We start from the raw sequence: 21,094 nt of genomic DNA on the forward strand, positions 1-21,094 counted from the left end.
AACCCAAAAATCTCCCAATGTGTGTCTCCTCCCTGGTGTGTGTCTACACTAATGGCTAAGACCCTATTACCCTCGAGAAAGAAATGTATCTCCCTCCAATCGTTAGAAGTTTCAATTTAGGAAAGATCCTGATTTAATAGAGGTGAGTGTGGACACCAGCAACAGAATTTCCCTCCAACATTTTATTATAAATATGTATTTAAAAACCTAATGAAAAATTCAAAGAATTTCACTGACCCTCCATTTCTCTATCCATCCAGCAAGCCATCTTATTTTTGGATGCATTTTAAAATGAGTTTTAATGTCAGTGCATTTCACCCATAAATACTTCGCACAAATATTATTTAGAGTCCAATATTTGTTTACACTCCTTTTCTCCCCTTTGAGGCAAAAATATGCATAAAATGCACCATCTCAAGTGTACCATTCAATAGATTTTTGACAAATGCGTACAGCTCTGTAACCCCTATTCCCATCAAGACAAAACAGTACTACCAATCCAGGAAGGTCCCTTCTGCCTCTTCCCCGTGAACTCACCAGTCCTCTACCCTAGGCATGTTGTGATTTTTCCCATCATAGATCAGTTTTGCTATTATAGAACCTAATATGGATAGAATTATATGGCATGGACTTTTTGGTACTGTAGCATTGGAATTTAAAAGGCAGCCCAGGGCGCCCGTGTGGCTCAGTGAGTTAAGCCTCTGCCTGCGGCTCAGGTCGTGATCCCAGGGTCCTGGGATCGAGCCCCGCATCAGGCTCTCTGCTCAGCAGGGGGCCTGCTTCCCCCACCCCCACCCCCATGTCCCTGCCTGCCTCTCTGCCTACTTGTGATCTCCCTCTGTCAAATAAATAAATAAAATCTTAAAAAAAAAAATGCAGCCCAGGTGATCCTACTGCCAGCAGGGCTGGGAACCTCTTCCTCAGGTAACAGATGGGGAAATTGAGGCTCAGAGTGACTTTTTTTGGCATTATGTGACAGTTAATTGGCCATAGATGTGGACTAGAACTCAATTCTGTTTACTGTACAAAAATGGGGCACTGTTCTAGAATAGTGGTTCTCAAACTTCAGCATCCATTAGAATCCCTGGAGGGCTGAGGAGACCTCATCTGTCCAGGGCAGGGCCCAAGAAATCTGACTTTTTTTTTCTTTATGGTTTAAGTTTTATTTTGGAGCATCAACCCTGTGAGGAATACATGCCTTTTTTTTTTCTTTTCTTAAATTATGTTATGTTAGTCACCATACAGTATATTATTAGTTTTTTATGTAGTGTTCCATGATTCATTGTTTGCGTATTAACACCCAGTGCTCCTGACGTTTTCTTTTGAGAAAGAGAGAGAGAGAGAGCATGCATGCAAGCACGGGGTTGGGAGGGTGGTAGAAAGAGGGAGAGGGAGAGAGAAACCCAGGCAGGCCCCATGCTCAGCACGGAGCCCAGTGCGGGGCTCGATCCCACAACCCTGAGATCATGACCTGAGCCGAAATCAAGTGTTGGACCGGTAACAAACTGAACCACCCAGGCGCCCCCCCCTAGAATCTAATTTCTAAAAAGCTCCCAGGTAATGCTGATGCTGCTGGCCCAGCGACCACAGTGGAGAACCCGTGCTCTGAATATTTACGATCAGAAATGCAGGACGCGTTTCTACAGCTAGCCAAAATGCGTGAGCTCCGTAACAACTCGGGACTGGAGGTGCACGGACGCTGATGGTGGCCACATTACAGCGGGGTGTCCTCGCCCCCAGCCGGCTTCCTCAAGATCTTCCTCAAGGTCCGTTTTCAGCGATCACACTAAGGACTTCCTCGTGTGTGTTTCTGCAAGAGCGTCCCCACTTTGCCTCCTTTTCTCTTGAATTGGGAGGAGTCTTCTCTCCTGGCCAAGTCATTTTTATGAGTATCTGAGCTGATGCCAGGGCCCCTCTTCCCTTCAGTGGAGGTTATCGAGTTGTTTGAAGACCCACTGCCACTTCCAAAGGCTGGGAGCTACCCTCTAGGGCAGAGCCCCCTCATGCTGTCTGGGGTGTGTGACTAGAGGAGGTGCTTAAAATCTTTTTAAAGATTTATTTTAGAGATGGGGTGCCTGGGTGGCTCCGTGGGTTAAAGCCTCTGCCTTCGGCTCAGGTCATGATCCCGGGGTCCTGGGATCAAGCCCCACATCGGGCTCTCTGCTCAGCAGGAAGCCTGCTTCCCCCTCTGTCTCTCTGCCTGCCTCTCTGCCTACTTGTGATCTCTGTCTGTCAAATAAACAAATAAAATCTAAAAAAAAAAAAAAAGATTTATTTGAGAGAGTTAGCACGAATTGGAGGGAGCGGGGCAGAGGGAGAGAGAGCATCTCAAGCAGACTCCCCACTGAGCGCAGAGCCAGGCAGGGGCTCTGTCTCCCAAACCCTGAGATCCCAACCTGAGCCGAAACCAAGAGTCGGATGCTTCAACGACCGTGCCAGCCAGGCAGCCCACACCAGGTAATTTTTAATTCTCGTGTTTATGAATTGATTTTAACGGGCCTTAGGAAAGTAGGAAACCCATGATTGTATGCCCCTGGCAAACTATTTAAACCTCTTCAAATAAGTGTGAGCTTAGAAAAGGAAATTGAAGAAGCAATATTGACGGGCTAGTAAGACAGGGGCTTCTAAGGAGGTGAAGGTCTAGGAGGCGGACCGAAGTCTGAGAATCCCCACTTCAGCAGATTCCAGAAAACACGGGCCGTGCAGTGTCACAGAACAGCGTGTCCTCTGAGGAAAACTCACATCCTTCCCCTGCAACTCTTAAATCACTGGACTGAAACGTGAAAACAACTCTAGGTCTTTTGCATTTGTATTTTACCTCTTTTGCATATTATTCTCAGTACCTTGCAATAACTTGCTTATTTGCTTTAAAATATGTGAGTTGATCTATTTGCTGCAATTTTAAAGTGATTCCTATAACATTTCAGGACGAGCGTTCTTTTTCCTTAAGGAACACATTTTCAATTTTATAATGAAAGTCAGCTGGAATATACGACCGCACATAGAAAATCACTTTAGAGACAAATTTTCAATATCTTTTTTGCTTATAAATGAGTTGTATTGTTATTAAAAAGCAACTTTATTCAATTATGCTTCCTTCTTTCTTTCTTTCTTTCTTTTTTTTTTTTTTTTGACACTCCCCTTCATTCCATAGAGACATGAGACAATTCTAGCAAGAACATGTATAAGGTAAAAATTTTAAAACTAAGACTGGGAATTAAAAGTAGGAAGTCAAGGTGGGAGAAAGTAAAAAACACAAATATGCAGACCCTACAGTCCCAAGTGGTTAATGTATCACAGTTGAGTTTCTAATTTGACTCTGAGCTCCCTGGCAGCAAAAGCAAAAAGAGACACACACTCTTCTCATGATTTTCATTTTAGGGAAAGAGGAACCATATTCATTTCCTTAGGGGAAAGTAGAGCTTTTCCCAGGATCTAGAAAAAGATGAAGGGGGATGCCTGGGTGACTCAGTTTGTTAAGGCCGTGATCCCAGTGTCCCAGGATCAAGTCCCATGTTGGGCTCCCTCCTCACTGAGGAGCCTGCTTCTCCCTCTGCCTGCCGCTCCCCCTGCTTGTGTTCTTGTGCCCTCTCTGACAAATAAAATCTTTTAAAAATTTTCAAAAGAATAAGATGAAGGGACGGAGGGAGCACTGCGTGGTGTAATGGATCCTGCCCTTGACATTCCTAAAACACAGAGAACAAAACTCCTCCAACACCATCAAAGGTAAGCTACCCTCATCTTCCATAATTTTCATCTAAAGTCTTTAGAAGCAGCCCTGTGTATATAGGTAATGCTGCACGTAAAAGTTTCTCTTTAGAACCAGCCAAAGTGTTTTAAGATCTGAAACTGTTGATACCATCTTTCCAGCAACTATCCTCAAGTTTGTGTTCTCCTAGCTCTCGGCTCATGCATTCAGTGCTCCCCACACATCCTCACTTGGGGTCTAATGGACATTTTAAACTTAACATGGTCAAACTCCTCCTCTTCCCCTGAAGACCTCCTCCATACACAACCTCCCCCACCCTGAGCTGATGGCATCATCCTCCTATTTGATGATGCCAAAGCCCCGAATCCCTCCCATCCCTCACCCCATCCATCAGGAAATCTCCTGGCTCCATCTTCAAACGACCTCCAGGATCTCACCACTTCTCACTGACTGCATGAGCCACCAGGAACACTCCCCTGCAATACACAGTAGCCTCATAATAGGCCTCCTCGCTCCCATCCTGTCTCATCCCCACTCACGGTCTGGTCTCAGCCCAGAGACTGGACTGATCCTTTGAAAATGTGAATTATGTCATGTTGTGTTTGAGCTCACATCCCTAAGAAAGCTCCCCTTTCACTCAGAGAACATATTTCCATGGCCACAAGGACCCATGTGAGGATGATCTGTTACTTCCCAGACCCTTCCCCAAAGTCTGTCTCAATCACATCAACCCATCGCTGCCCCTTGAAGCCATCAGACATGTCTCCAGCCTTTGTCCATGCCCGAGACACTCTTCTCTACAGACACCTGCATGACTTGCCTCCTTTTCCAAGACTACTTTCTCAATGAAGCCCACCTTGTTTGTGCCTCCATCTAGCCACCCTCCCCCCTTCCAGTACCACTTATCCTACCCAATTTTTTCTTTTCCCCGTGGCTCTGATCTCCTTCTGGCCCACTATGTAATTATATTACTTCCCTTTTTTATCGTTGTATCAGAATAGGTGGGGTCGTGCTGTGGCAACAAACACCCCCCAAATTCTCAATGACTTAGAAAAACAAATGTTGATTTCTCACTCAGGCTGCACGTCTCGGGGATCTGGGCTGAGTGTGCAGCCTCAGCGCGAAATGTTTCCGGTTGCCACATCAGGGAGGCAGAAGGAAAGCTTTGAAGGGTCCACACCCACCATCAAATGTTCTGGCCCAGAATAACACACTGCTTCTCACAATTAATTGGCCAGAACTGGCCACATGGTTTCACTCAACCCTTCTTAGAAGTAAAATCCAACTGTCCAGGACAGGGAGAACTAGAACCATTGAGAGAATGACAACAATGGCTATGACAATTTTGTTAAAGTTTACCATGTCCCCTCCCCCTTTAGAGCAGAAGCTCCATAAAGGCACCTAGAACAGTGCCTGGCACATAGTAGGTGCTCTTGAGTGAATGGGTGGCATACATGGCTAGATTCGTATGGGGAACCAAAAGCGAGGTATTAACTATAAATCCCAAATCAGGCGCACCTACTGCAAACACATAGGAAAGAGGTTCTTAATCTATTTCCGCACTCTTCCTGAAGCCTATGAAACTACTTTCAAACCTTTCCCAAGGAGGGACCCTAGAGCTCTCACCAGGTTGTCAAAAGATGCCCCTAAAACAGATCAAGAGTCCTGATGCAGGAAGAGGGGAAGTTGGGGCGTGTCAGGTAGAATGCCAGACCCCCACGGCTGGCAGTAATTAGGGACTAAGGGCTAAGGGGTGAGTCACTTCGCCTCCCCGGCTCAGTGTCCTCCTCTGTCCGCTGGGCTCGCGGTGGAGATCAGCCGGGCAGGTGCTCTCCGCGGCGGCTGGCGGCTCGCGGAACCCCAGCGGCCAAGGACGCCAAGCCGCGCTCACCTGCGCAGCCAGCGCGCCATCTAGTGGACGCGGCGGGCAGTCCGGGCAGCCTGCGCGCATTTGGCCCTCGGGGATGGCAGACCGCAGCTGGCATCGGGAAGTTTGTAGGGACTCCAAGTCTGTGCAAACTGTGGAGCAAGACAGGCCTTCCCCGAAGGGGAGAGCGGAACTGCAGGGCTGGGCGGCCTGCGACAACCCTTCTTTCCGTCTGTATCTCTCTGGTTCACAGACACGGCGCTGTGCCCATGAAGCAAAGGAGGAAATGGACCCGGCACAACGTTTAAGGGAATGCCTGCGGATTCCGTAGTGAAGTGATCCTCGGGCCGTGTTTTAGAAAGTCGAATGCAAAAAAAAAAAAAAAAAGAAGAAGAAAGAAAGAAAGAAAGAAAATCCACGGGGCGCCTGGGTGGCTCAGTGGGTTAAAGCCTTTGCCTTCAGCTCAGGTCATGATCCCAGGGTCCTGGGATCGAGCCTGGGATTGAGCGTGGGATCGGGCTCTCTGCTTAGCAGGGAGCCTGCTTCCTCCTCTCTCTCTCTCTCTCTCTCTCTGCCTGCCTCTCTGCCTAGTTGTGATCTCTGTCTGTCAAATAAATAAAATCTTTAAAAAAAAAAAGAAAGAAAGAAAATCCACGAAGAACAAGATAGCAAAAGCTCAAATATAGACAGGATTGGTTTTCCTGATCTTTCTACCCATCTCAAGGACCAGAGGGGCTCACAGGCTGTGTCATGGATCCTGTGCCTGGTCAGCCTGGTCTTAGGGGAGCCCCCGAGGGATGAAGGGCCCCTGCTGCACCACCTGGGTGACCAGGCTGAGCCAGATCCTGGGGACCAGAGGCACCCTGTAACCAAGAATCACATGATCCTGAAGGAAATGTCCAATTCCAGTCCCAATGGGGACTCTTCCTTTAGACAGGGAAGGAGATTGATTTAAATTCTCTCTTCAGGGGCGCCTGGGTGGCTCAGTGGGTTAAAGCCTCTGCCTTTGGCTCAGGTCATGATCCCAGGGTCCTGGGATCGAGCTCCGCATTGGGCTCTCTGCTCAGCAGGAAGCCTGCTTCCTCTTCTCTCTCTGCCTGCCTCTCTGCCTACTTATGATCACTGTCTGTCAAATAAATAAATAAAATCTTTTAAAAAATTGTTTAAATTCTCTCTTCAGCGAGGGCCAAGCCTGCCCTCAAGGCACCCACCATCTTTTGGCTGAGACAGTTATGGACAGGAGCAGAATATCAGCCACCTCTCTGGTTGGACTTTGAAAAAAAAAGAAAAAAGGAACAACAAAACTAACACTTTACCGGAAGTAAGCGCTTTACAGTAGCAAAGCGACAGGATGACTCCCGGGGAGTCATTCCCCACCCTGAGATTCTCGGTGCCTCCACAGACACGTCATGGCCCAGAGTGAACACTTCCAGGCTTGGGTGTCCTTCACCCTCCCCAGAGAGGCCCAACCAGGGTAGCAGCATTTATCTCCAAGGCAAACAGAGCTGCCTTCTTATCTGTCTGTGTTTACTCATGATGTCACATCCCTCCCAGCTTCCTGATCGATGTGACTCAAGGGTGAGCTGCTGGTCAAGGTGAGCCATGCCTTGACCCACCGGAACAGGCAAGACTCTGGCTCCCAGGAGGGCCCCAGTCACTGGGGAACTACACTGGAGTGAGACCTACAGGTGAGACGTAGCGTCTGATGTAGGGAGCGTCAATGAAGGGGGGGTCTCAGCAGCCTACAGTAGCCTCTGTCCCTGATGAGTATGTAGCACTCCCAGTCTCATTCCCACTTCTCAAATGGGGGGGGGGGGCAAAGCCTCAGTGGGGTGACATGTCTTGCCCCCAAAATACACAGCAAACAAGACACAGAAGGGTTTGCTTTCTGTGTGACAGCCGAAGCAGCAAAGCCAGGCCTAGAGCAATGGCTTCAAAAGGCGGAAAGCGGGTGAGGGTCCGGCCGCAGAAAGGTGGGCCAAACCAGGTTGGAAAGAACCAGAAAGCTGAGATCGGAGATCGGGGTGTGGGCCCAAATTCCAGCAGCCGGTGTAGCTTCCTCCAAGGTGGTTTTCTGCAAAGAGCGGCTTGGGAGCCCCGGGGAAGCCCAGCATAGTTTCAGCCTGGTCACCTGGCCCCGTCTGTGGCTGGTCACCTTCTCTACCGTCACTACTGCAAAAAGTCAAAAAGTCAAACCAGGAAGGGTTCCCCTTTCAAAAAGTAATAGTAGTAATAGTAACAAAACTTAAATTTCATGTGACTTTACAACCAGGCTCAGAGCTGGAGCTGGGGGAGAAAAGCAGGCCAGCTGCTCTGAGGGTGAACTGTAATCTGTTGACAGTGAAATGGAATGATCTGGAGATCAAAGGCAGCTGTGAAGGGGGCGGGGTGGGCAGGCTGCTGTCCCAGAATAGGGACCAGCGACCTTCCCTCAGCCTCCGGTAAGGCAGCTTCAGCCATCCCCGGCCTCCTCCTGGCCATCGGCCCCAGACCAGGGCAACTGCCTGGTCTACACTGCTGCTTTTCCCTGCTGTATATACGGATGGGGAGCCTGGCGGGTACCTCCATCTCTGGAGAAGGGCCGCTGGGGAAAGCGTGGCCCTTTCTGGAATACTGTCTACCCCCACTCCTATTGATTCGGACACACAGGGCCAGGGACACGGCGTGACTGGCTCCGAGTCACACAGGGCCCGTTATCACCAAGACTAGAAGCTAACCTTCCCACCAGGCCGGGCACACTGTTGTCACACCCTGTCCCATTCCAACCGCAGCAGGACACCTGAGTCAGCACATCGCAATGGGGACAGGTCCCAGGAGCCCAGGGCTACTCCAATGCCAAGGTCAGGCTTCCAACGGTCTGGGAACACCACGAGGCACGAATGCGGCTCCTTTTTTCCACCAGCTGTTTCTACACAGAGGAAGAGGCATTGAGTCTGCCCTCCGGAGCCTGCTCAGTAACCCAACAGCTAGCTCCATCAGAACGGGAGGAAATGCAGACACCCGGATATTCTGCCTGCTTAATAGCAAAGATTCAAATGTTTTACCCCCCCCAAGGAGCTTCGAATGACACCTTGTGCCAAAATCTCATCTCCTTTCATGTTTGGAAGAAAGCCACTGATACAGGGGAAATCTTCCAAGACTTATGAGCTCAATTATAGGCCGAGAGATGGATCATCTTTTTTAGCTAATAATAATGCATGAATACTTTCATTTTTGTGTCCTCTGGGGATATTGTCATTGTTGTTGTTTTGTGGGAACAATGACTGACTCAAAAGCAAAGTGGATGATTTATCTCTACAAGGCTTTTATTTGCCAACTTTGAAAAATGATTCAGAAACGTATTTCTTGGAAAGTGGGCGTAAAATTACATTCTCTGATTAAAGTAAAATAAAAGTGCTTTTAAAAAGTGGCGTAAGGATATAAACTCAACAGACAATTTTCTAGGCTTTTCCAGGAGAGTCCCAATTTTAATAACATTCCCCGCTCTGGTTCTCCATAATCATATTCTTCTGTGGCAGTCCATAGATCTTTTCGTTTTATCTGCAAAATATGGTTATCCCCAAAATGAAGACATTTAAATGTATTAAAAGTTTCAAAAGGTGTTTTCTCACTTTTTGGATTTTTCATCTGAAGCTTCATCATGTTTTGTATATGTTGACATCAACACAATCACAAATTCTCCCAGATTCTAATTACAATATATGTCACTTAGGAATGCTTTCTGCCACAGCACCCCACGTGCTGTCAGGGTCCCATTCTCTCTCTCTTTCCATATACCTCTCAATTCTTTGGCATCAGTCTTGTTGCTGCTTGGAGCTTCCAAGATGGTGGCCACTTCTTGCATGACATGACCACCTGCTTTTTAGGAAGTTATGGGGGGGGGCGTTAAACAAACAATCGCCCTAACCCTAACTACTTTGCTTTACCTTCTCAGCAGACCTTTGTTTATTTACTTTATCTCTTTCATGGAGGATGGTGTCTATTTTGTCATTCCTCATTGCAAGGGGGACTAGAAATCCAAGTTTCTTGCTCTCCAGACCCTGTAATAGAAAAGGGGCATTAAGTATCTGACATCATATGCCTGCTTATTCCTTTACCAAGGCTATAGCAACTGCAGACTTCAAAGATCTCTAAAAACAACAAGTAATGCATAGGGTATATGCTTTTAATTGGTGAGTGCATCCTTTGAGAGTATTAAAATGGTGAAGCTCTTTCCACCATGAATTTGTGACTCCTACTTCTGGGCCCAGAGTACTGCCTGACATCATAGCCAAACGCATCCTTAAAGTTTTATAGCGTTTGGATACTAATGGGACATTACAAACTGGCTTAAGTGGCGAAATTTGCCTTTTGGACTCAGCAGAGTTTCCATTGATTCTTCAGCCTACTTTTGCTTCTTGGTCAATGTCAATGTGAGGGACATTTTTAAAGAAACACGTAAATTACTAGTCAAGGTTTTTGCTTAATTATTTATAATTGGACACATTTGCCTAATGGAAATTTTCGTTTTATGCTGAATTTCAAGATCCTCAGGGCTAATACTTCCCCTTTTAGTGAGACGGTTGCATTTCTCTCTTCATTTATTGCTCTCGTAGATCCATGAAAATTCAGTCAGAGTGGAGGGACAATGATAGAGAGAAAGGTAACAGATGGTCTGAGCTGTTCTGGAGACAAATTCACTGGAAATGCCCAGGTCCAAGCTTGCAGGGGCCCATCTGGTGAGGTGGCACCTGGCAGGTCCGTGGACATAAAACGTGGGTGCATAGTAAGGTGGAGGTGCGGACAAAAAAGTTCATCAGAGACAGGCCTTTGCTCTCTCGGAAAGAGAATTCAAGTGTAGAAAGACCAATTGTCCTAGTGGGAAAGAATATTCCAGTACATTCCACTCTCTCAGCACCCGCTGCTGTTCACGTTGGGGAATTGCTTGACAATCCAGTGTTCTGGCTTCGCTGCTGCGCCAGCAGAAACAGGGAAGGACATGAGAATGGTCTGCCTGGCTCCACAGATTATTGTAAAAGCACTTCAGAGCGTCTTTCCCCGAGTCTGTCCTCCCGGGGGAAAAAAAAACCCAACTCAAGGTAAAATTGTTCCAGAACTTACTGCGCTTATCTATCAAGATGAAATATTGGGCGCATGGTTCAAGAATTTAAGTCTTACAAAGAGGAAATCTGCCGACGTGGTCAATGTTCAGTATTCGTTAAATGCAGAAAACAAAGCTGCTTAGGAGAAGGAAGTCTGGAATTTTCTCTGCTGCTGTGTTCCCACGGAAAAAATAAAAGGGCAAATGAAGGCAGGCCAGGCTTATCCACTCCCAGAAATGCAGCCATTTCCCCCATGAAGCCAAATCACTGAGGGATCTTCAGGACAACAGACAAGTGTCTCTCCCTTTCTGCCCTTGCAAAAGTAAAGAATGTTCAGGTTATCTTGGCCTCTGGCAAACAGCCTCTCCTCACAGAGGCCGATCTGCACCCAGAGAATAAGACTTCAGAATAAGTGCTGTTGACAGAAGTTTAAAAAAAAAAAAAATCAGACAATTTTAGAACTGAGAGTAACTTGATCACCAACCACCCCATTCTGGAGGGGAGCAGACTGAGACCAAGACGTGGAAAATGCCCCACCTAGTGCTCCGTACCGACAGAGGCAAATAGGAACGAGATACTCTGTCTCCTGGCCCTGTACTCATCAGTCCATAAGCAGTTTCAGATGGAGGCTACCAAGTCCCTTTCACCCAGTTGTAAATACTCAAAATTATATATAAAATGTAGCAAAAATATTTATTTATTTATTTATTTTAAAGCAAAAATATTTTAACACACAGCTGAGTTTGGGGGAAAGAAAAGGAAACACCAAATGCCAAGACCACAAAGGAAAGCAAAACAAGCAAAAACGTCTGTCCTTGGGACAGATGATATGGCGGCCATTGGGGGTGGGGTTGGGAGTGTTGGAGCCGGAGATGGGCCCAAATGGTCAGAAGTTTCCAATGTTTTAAGTCACTTGTGTAAGGACTTGTGACCTGTACAAGACGGAGAGTAGACACTAAGACCTATTCACACTGGTGGGACCCTAGGAAAATGCATGCCAGTAAGAGGAGCACTAGAAAGTCCTTTTGGGTAGGAGGAGGACAGAGGAATTTGGTTTCACTGGGTGTTTAGTAGGAAAAAAAAAAAAATCATCCTAAGAGAAATTAACCCACCAAGCCTGTGACATAGGGCAGGAGCAAATTCTGAATTTTATACTCTTCCTTGGTAATCTTTTTTTTTTTTTTTTCTTCCCTAAAGTAAGCTCTACACCTAGTGTGGAGCCCAATGTGGGGCCTGAACTCAGGGACCTAAGATCAAGACCTGAGCTGAGATCAAGAGTCAGATGTTTAACCAACCGAGTCACCCAGGCGCACCACCCTTGGTGATCTTTTTGGGATGCCTGTCAGGAACAGACGCAAAGCTTGTCTGGAGGAACACTTTATAATCCAGGCCACAAGAGGTTTCTGTAGACAAAGTGGATCACCACTAAAGATGACCTCATAATAATTGCCAGAGCCACCAACAGGGGCTGCATTCACATCAAAACCATGAAAAAGGCGGCCTGGGTCACCATGGAGAAGTATTAACACGTGCCTAAGCAATGACTCCCACACCAACAAGCATGTGTGCGAGGAGATCACCGTTATTCCCAGCAAGGTTCTGAAGCAAGATCACAGGCTGTGTCACACATCTCATGAAGCGGATTGAGGGGGCCCCATGCGGGGTATCTCCATCAATCCGCAGTAGGAGGAGAGAGAAAGGAGAGATGATAATGTTGCTGAGGTCTCCATCCTGGATCAGGGAATCACTGAAGTCGATCCTGACACTAAGGAAACGTTGAAACTCTTAGGCTTTGGCAGTCTTCCAACCTGCAGGTCACGCCGCCTATAGTTGGGATGAATTCCAAAATGCCATGGGGAGGCACTTGAATCTTCCGGCTGTGCTGTGGTATCTTCAATAAACCTTAAACAACAACCACCACCACAACAAATTCCCAGAACAGATAAGGAGATGTTGTGATTTACCATGATAGAGAATCAGCAAACACGATGGTGGCTAAATGAAATGAAAAATAACCCAAACCAGACAAAATAAAACCAGTAAATAGAAACTACACAGAACTATCTGGGAGAGACTATAAAATAATGTAAATGATTACAGAGATGAAGGAATAGAAACCATAAGGAAGTAACATTCAAAAAAGAAACTCTAAGATGCTATAAAAGGAGATTAGATTCACAATTTTAAAACTTCCCACAAAACAAAGTTCAGACCTAGTTGGCCTTCCTGGTGAATGCTACTGAACAGTCAAAGAAAAATAAATACCAATTCTTCATGAGCTCTTCCAAAAACAGAAGATGAGGGAACACTTCCCAGTTCCTTCTATAGGGTCAGTTTTTACCCAATTATCAAAACCAATCAAATATATCACAAGAAAACAACACATCAATGTTCTTTATGATATAGATGTGAGAGTCATCAACAAAATACTAGCAAACCGAATCTACCAATAATAAAAAGGCTTATACACCATGACTAAGTGGAATTTATCCCAGGAATGCAAGGCTGATTCAAAATACAGAAGTTCAATCATTGTAATACACCAGATCAACAGAACAAAGGACCAAAAAACCCATGATCATCTCAATAGACACAGAAAAGCCATTTGACAAAAGTCTAATACTTTCATGATGACGACACCTGACAAACTAGGAAGAGAAGGGAATTTCCTCAATCTGATAATAAGGTTACCAGATAAATATACAAAAATCAATTATATTTCCATATACTCTCAATGGACAATTGGAAAATGAAAATCAGAACACAGTTCAATTTGTAAAAGCATCAAAAAACACTTAGGAATAAATTTAACAGAAGACACATAGGGGTGTCGGGTGGCTCAGTCGGTTAGGCGTCTGACTCTTCATTTTAGCTCAGGTCGTGATTTCAGTGTCATGAGATGGAACCCCACATTGGGCTTTGTGCTAGGCATGGAATCTGCTTGAGATTCTCTCCCTCTGCCCCTCCCTCTGCTCTCTCTCTCTCTCTCTCTCTCAGATAAATTAATAAATAAAGAAAACATTTTTTAAAGGAAGTGTAAAACTTACTTTGAAAACTACAAAACATTGTTTAAAGAAATGCAAAAATTGTTTAAAGACCTAGATCAATGGGAGGACATTCCATATTCACGAGTCAGAAGAGCTAACATTGTTCAGACAGTAATACTTCCCAAATTGATCTACAGATTCAACAAAATCCTTATCCAAATCCCGGATGCTTTTCCTGCATAAATTAATAAGTGAATCCTAAAATTGATATGGAGATACAGGGTACCCAGAAGAGCCAAAAACAATCTTGAAAAAGTCAAAGGACTCACACTTCCCAGTTTCAAAACTTAGTACAAAACTATGGTAATCAAGGCCGTATAGCAGTTCTGTGGTAGGGCAGACATAGCGATCAGTTGAATACAATACAAAGCCCAGAGATAAACCCTTACATTTACAGTCAATTGATTTTTTTTTAAGGATTTTATTTATTTATTTGACAGAGGGATAGAGAGCACAAGTAAGCAGAGCGGCAGGCAGAGGGAGAGAGAGAAGCAGACTCTGTGGAGCAAGGAGCCCGCTGTGGGACTCGATCCCAGGACCCTGGAATCATGACCTGAGCCAAAGGCAGCCGTAACCAACTAAGCTACCCAGGCCCCCTGGTCTACTGATTTTTGACAAGGGCGCCAAGACAATTCAAATGAGGGAAAGAATGATCTTCTCGACAAATGGTGTTGGGACAACTAGTTAACCGCAAGCTGAAGGATAAGGTTGGAACCCTTTCTTACACTAGATCCAAAAATTAACTCAAAATGAAATGTAGATCTAAATATAAGAGCTAAAACTATAGTACTCTTCGATGAACACATGGGGGTAAATCTTTGTGACCTTGGGTTAGGCAAGGTTTCTTAGATATGACACCAAAATCACAAGCAACAACAGAAAAAAAAAATATGTGTTTCAAAGGACAACACACAGATTGGAACAGAATATTGTAAATCATACATCTGACAAGAGATTTATATCTAGAATATATAAAAAACACTGACAACTCAATAATCAGAAGATAACACAGTTTTAAAATGGGTCAAGGAACTGAACAGATATTCTCCAGAGATTATATGAAATAAATGTCTGAAAAGATGCTCAAGGGACGCCTGGGTGACTCGGTCAGTTAAACTCGGTCAGATAGAACAGCTTAGGTTGTGATCTCATGGGTCATGGGAATGAGCCCGAAGTAAGGCTCCGTGCTTGACACGTAGTTTGCTTGGGGATTCCCTCCTTCTGCCCCTCCCCGCCACACGCACACTTTCTATCTCTATTTCTCTCTCTCTCAGATAAAGAACTCTTAGGAAAAAAAAAAAAAGATGCTCAACATCATTAGCCATTAGAGAATGCAAATCTAAACCACAAGCTACCAATTCATACCCAGTAGGCAGCTATAATAATAATAATAGTAATAATAATAATAATAAAACAGACAATAACAAATGCTTACAAAGATGTAGGAAAATTGGACCCTTCATACATTGCTGCTAGAAATGTAAAATGATGCAGCCACTTTGAAAAACCATATGGCAGTTCTCAAGAATGTTTAGCATAGAATGACCCAGCAAATTCACTCTTCGATATGTACCTAAGAAACATGAAAACTTATACACAAATGTTCACAGCAGTATTATTCACAGAAGCCAAAAAGTGGAAATAATCCAAATGTCCACAAGTGGATGAATGGATAAAAAAGAGTTGTACACAACGGACTATTATTCAGTAATTAAAAGGAATTAAGTACTGATATATACCATAACATGGATGAGCTTTGAAAACACTATACTAGATGAAAGAAGCAATCACAAAAGACCACATGTTATATGATTCTATGTGTATGAAATGTTCAGAGTACGCAAATCTACAGAGACAGAAAACAGATTTCATGGTTGCATAGCACTAAGGGAGAGGGTTGAAGGAAAAAATGGGAGGAGGTAACTCTTAATGACTACAGGATTTCTGTTTGGGGCGATGAAAATGTTCTAAAATGGATTGTACAGCTTTGCGAATAACCTAAAAACCATTAAACTGTACACTTTAAATAGGTACCTCATACGGTATGTGAATTACTGCTCAATAAAGCTGTTTTTTAACAGTGAGAGTTGAAAGAGAATAAGATAGAATTATAGAAATAAAAAATGTATTAAACTTTAAAACTCAATGGGCAGATTAATTACATAGGGATTTGACACAGTCAAGGAAAGAATGAGTGATTCAGAGGATAATTCTGAAGAAATTATCCAGAATGCAGCACAGAAAGATGTAAAAAAAGTAAAAGAGAAATATGATTTCTATGTCTAGATAAACGATGAGTTGGTAGTGAGAGCTCTTTCAAATCTCCAGCTCTGATTTTGTTACAAGCTTAAGTGTTCTTTGACTCAAGAGACAACAATTAATAATAAAATGTTGCTGAATAACATGTCTGTTCTAGAAAATAAAATAACATTTCCACAGTACTCGTTAGTAATTCATAAAGGACAGAGAATATGGATTAAGATTTGAGCTTTCTTCAACAAAGTTGAACCAAGTTGAAAAAAACTGAACGAAGTTGAAAAGCAGAAGTGGTTCAAATTCCACTGAAATGACAAAACTGGTTTTCACGTGTGACTTACGGACCCGTTGAATGCTTCATGGTCATATCGCATTTAAAGTATATTAATACATTCTGTATTTAATTCTTACTCATAGAACTTATACCAGATGTTAAGAAGCCATTATACTTTATGGACATCATTTAGTGTTTTTATAAATCTTTTTTTAAAGATTTTATTTATTTATTTGACAGACAGAGATCACAAGTAGGCAGAGAGGCAGGCAAGGGGGGCGGGGGGAAGCAGGCTCCCCGCCAAGCAGAAAGCCCGATGCGGGGCTCGATCCCAGGACCCCAGGACCACGACCGGAGCCGAAGGCAGAGGCTTTAACCCACTGAGCCACCCAGGCACCCCTAGTGTTTTTATAAATAGGTGAGTATTTATCCTTTTTTTGAGCGCTAACATTCTCAGGGTATTCATATAATGGTGACCGGGTATCTACTTCGCAATGCACAGCACATTGTAGAAAGTTCAGGACTTTTCCTCTAAATCTGTTTATGCCTATGTTTTGTTACCTTACGGTATTTGTTGAATTGAAACTAATATCTGTATATTCTTGTACCACCCTCTGTTCTGCAGTCTATTTTATTGTTTTTTGAAAGCTGGAAAAGAAAACCCCTGATGTAGCTGCTTTTTTGTGAAATGAAGAGCATCTTGACTACCTCCTAAGTATGTCTTCCTAGCAGTTCTGGAGCACCTACTATGTGCCAGGCACCGAGACACCTGCTGTGCCCCAGACAGGAGTCACGCCTGCCCTGGTGACATTTGCATTCTTTTTTTTTTTTTTAAGATTTTATTTATTTATTTGATAGACAAAGATTACAAGTAGGCAGAGAAGCAGGCAGAGAGAGAGGTGGAAGCAGGCTCCCTGCTGAGCAGAGAGCCCCATGCGGGGCTCGATCCCAGGACCCTGAGATCATGACCTGAGCCGAAAGCAGAGGCTTCAACCCACTGAGCCACCCAGGTGCCCCTGACATTTGCATTCTGATGGGAGACAGAGGCAGAAAGAATCTATCAATAAAGAAATGAACAAGGAAAAAGATTAGTTAGTGTATTAGTTTCCCATTGCTACAGAAACAAATTGCTACACATTGAGTGGCTTCAAACAACACCCACTTATTCTTTTACAGTTCTGGGGCAGAAGTCTGAAATGAGTCTCATGGGGCTGAAATCAAGGGGCCTGCAGGGGTAGTTCCTTCTGGAAGCTCTGAGGAGAGGCTCTGTGCACTTGTCTTTCCAGCTCCTATGGGCCTCCTGTACTCCTCAGCTTGTGGTCTCTTCCTCCACCTCCAGAGTGGACCACTGCAGGCTCTGCCCCATCATCACATCTTCTCCTCTGACTTCTCCTCTGTCGCTCTTACCTGGCCCTTTGTGATTACATCCAGTCCACCCAGACATCCCAAGACAATCCCTTCTTCTCAAAATCTCTGATCCCATTTGCAGAGTCTCTCTGGCATATAAGTTAACACTCGCAGTTCCAACACGTAGACTTGGACATCCTTGCGGAGCCATTTTCCAGCCTTACCATAGTGAGCGATAAGCACTACTAGAATGAAAATTGCATGCCGCGATAGAGAGGACCTAAAATAGTATCTTCAGGGCGAGCGGTGAGGGAAGGGCCTCTCTGAGGCTGAGTCTAGGCTGAAATCAAATCATGGGAAAATGCTATGGGGGGTGGGGTGAGGGGCACACATTCTAGGCTGAGGGAACAGCTTGTGGGAAACTCTATAGCAGCAGTGAACTTGGTGTGCTGGAGAAGTTAAGGCAGCTTGGACTGGAAGAGAGTTCCAGAACGGCTAATGAGTGTTCAACCCACATTTTCTTTTGCAGAATGAGAACACTGAAAGCCCTCCCTCTTGGTATTTTCTATGGGACTCTGTCCCCAGACTACTATCAGATCAATAGAGACCTCTTTTGTCACAAAACATAGGCAATTGTCCTGGACATCCCAGAGGACCTGTCTAGCCTGAGAGCCCCTCATCAGGGCTAGTAGTTGATTGTGCCTCAACCATAGCTTCCATTATGGTCCTCCTTGAATTCTAGTTCTTGCACATGTATTAAAGATGTGGGTCTTGCACTCCTACATCGCTCCCCGCCCCCCCTCCCCAGGAGAGTGTCCAGCACAGAGCAGATAATTAATACCCACTTTTTCTTTTTGTTTAACAAACACTTACTGGGCATCTACACTGCCAATTACTGAGCTGGGAGCTGAATGGCATTACTCTTAATATCCGTATGGCCCAAGAACTGACCATTCTCAAAGACTTCTAAAGGAGCAGGTTGATCCTAACCAGGAAATTGTTTCCATAAAGGAGAGTTAAATGTGACTGAAAATCTGCTTGTCAATTTGCATACAGTTATGAACCTGGTCCTTTGATTAAATTTCAACCTTGGCAATCAAATCAAGCCACCTGAGATACTTGCTAGTTTTATGATTGCTTGTAAATCTGTCTTTTCTGAATCTGAACTGAGCTGTGGGGTGTTAAAGGTTAAGCCTCTGCTCTTTCCAGCTCCTCGGTTGACTGGCTTGCAGCAGAGTGAAATGACCCCATTCATCAGAAGGCACATAGGTGTGTGCTAAGACAAAAGTGACCTGCAAAGTTAAGGCAGATATTTTCTTTTCTTTAGGTTAGTTTTTTTTTTTTTAATTTTATTTATTTGACACACAGAGAGAGAGCACAAGCAGGTGGAGTAGCAGGCACGAGGGAGAGGGAGAAGCAGACTCCCTGCTGAGTCAGGAGCCTGACATGGGGCTCAAGCCCAGGACTCTGGGATCATGACCTGAGCCAAAGGCAGTTACTTAACCAACTGAGCCACCCAGGTGCCATAAGGCAGGGATTTCAAGCTTAAATGAGAACCAGCAGGCATACTTGAAGAGCCTCATACGTATTGTTGGTAATTATAAGGTCATGAGTTCATCTCAATGTGGCAAATGAAACGCAGTTGGCAAATCTTAGGAGTCAAATGTCAGAAATCTGTTAAGGAAGGAGGCAGCAGCTTTCACTGCCTGAAACCTAGGGCTGATGTGTTATTTCCCCCCAACATCCAAGAACATATAATCTTTTGGTTCCCAAGCATGACGTTTTATAATTTGCAAAACCGGATAACATTGTCCCAGAGTCCGGGTGGTTATTTCTAAGTCTAGCTGCATCTCATTCTCTTGGTGTCCCCATCTGGGCCACACAGGGCCTCCTTTGTGTACATTTCCAATTGAACTTCTATCACAAAAGCAGTTTAGAAGCTTTATATCCTAACAGCTCATAAAAGATGCAATCCACCCAAATGGAAGTTTTTCAAAACCAGAATAAGACTTCCTTATTGGGAGGATGTCTCGGGTAGTAAGCCGTCGTTCCTGTTTCGAGAAACCGGCTCTGGGTCCTCGGGATCTGGGCTGGGGCTGGGGTGGAGACAAAACAGAGTATTAGGACCCAGGCACCTGCTTACACTGAGTGCTGAAAGGAAGAGTTACCTCCACGACACCTCAGCTCACCCTGGTTTTCTAAATCTAGTAACGATCTCATGAATAGCACAGCTATATGACACTGAGTTAAAGGTCGTTCTTAAAGTTTAAAAACGTACAGCCGTTTCTGCCACCAGAAATTTTATTACGTTTCTGATACGCTGGGAGCTTCCAAAACTACAGGTGGCAGCCCCCTTTTCTCCATTTATGACAGCCCATGCCCTACGATCCCGCAGATCTTTGAGGTCAGCGAGGAGGGTGAGCAGGACGGGGGTCAAACAGGGAAATCAATACAACTGGGGGACGTGGGTCCCTCTTCCCGCAGTCCCCCAAAGGCAGCACGGAGGGGCGCCCGCGGAAAGTGTGGGTCTCGGGGACTGCCCTCTCCACCCCCCCGTGCGGGCTCTGTCCGAGCAGCGCAGCATCACGACGTACTGACGCCTCCCGGGATCCGGGTCGCAGCGTCACCGGGAGCTCTCTGACGGCAGCGAGAGGGCAGGAGGTGGCCGGCGGGCCCGGGGCGCCTCAGGTGGGGACGCCCCGCCTACTGGGCCCAGCCGGCCTCTTCCCATCCGCCCGGGCCCCTCGGCCCCGCCCACTCGGCCGCCTCAGGTGGGGCGGCCCCGCCCACCCGGCCCCGCCCACCCGCGCGCCTCAGGTGGGGCCGCCCCGCCCGCGCAGCCAGCCCGGCTCGCCCAGCGGCGTCAGGCCGCGTCTCCTCAGTTCCTCGCGGGTGGTGGCTGCGGCCGCGGCGGCGCTACAAGTTTTGACATTTTGGCGGCGGAGGAGCGCGCCGGCATTTCGGAGCCGACGGCTGTGGCAGCCGCCGACCCTCGAGGGCCCTTCAGCCGCGCCCCGGCGCTCCCGCAGCCCAGAGTCGGGCGGCCACGAGGCCCGGCCGCGTCTTCCCGCGTTCGCCGGCCGGGCGGCTGCAGCCATGTCACGGGGGCCGGAGGAAGTGAACCGGCTCACGGAGAGCACCTACCGGGTGAGCGAGCCCAGCACGGCCCGGGACCTCGGGGGTTTGAGGGCGGGAGGCCCCGGGACTGGGGGCGGGGCGCGGCCGGGGGTGCGGGGCGGCCCGAGACCCGTGGAGGACGGGGGTCGGAGGTCGGGGCCGCGGGAAGCGGGGAGGCCGCGGCGCGGCCCGCGGTCGTCGCCGGGGGAGGGTCGAGGCGAGGAGCGGACTTTACGCGGGAACACCCTCCCCGCCCCCTCCCGGCGCTCGGGCCGCCCTGCCACCTACACGTTTCACGGCCCAACGTGTCCGGAGGGCGTCGGAGAAGGGGGTGGGGGTGGGTCTGTCCTCTCCCTGGGGACCGCGTCCTCCCGCCGGCTGCCCTCGGAGTCCGAG

The 21,094-nt window shown here is 46.4% G+C and overlaps 1 protein-coding gene across 2 annotated transcripts in view; it reads left to right on the top strand.

The window, feature by feature from the left end:
* The first annotated feature begins 20,452 nt into the window (after positions 1-20,452).
* The window catches only part of BAIAP2L1 (BAR/IMD domain containing adaptor protein 2 like 1), a 91,566-nt gene continuing 90,924 nt past the window's right edge, over positions 20,453-21,094 (top strand). The window contains exon 1 of one of the 2 annotated variants that reach the window (XM_080830127.1): positions 20,453-20,728. In XM_080830127.1, the coding sequence (XP_080686253.1) occupies positions 20,678-20,728 (51 nt within the window). In that variant the 5' untranslated portion in view covers positions 20,453-20,677. The remainder of the gene's footprint in view (positions 20,729-21,094) is intronic. The other variant, XM_080830128.1, reaches the window with a different exon arrangement.

Source organism: Martes martes (assembly GCF_963455335.1).
Source record: "Martes martes genome assembly, chromosome: 18".
Classification (NCBI taxonomy): domain Eukaryota; kingdom Metazoa; phylum Chordata; class Mammalia; order Carnivora; family Mustelidae; genus Martes; species Martes martes.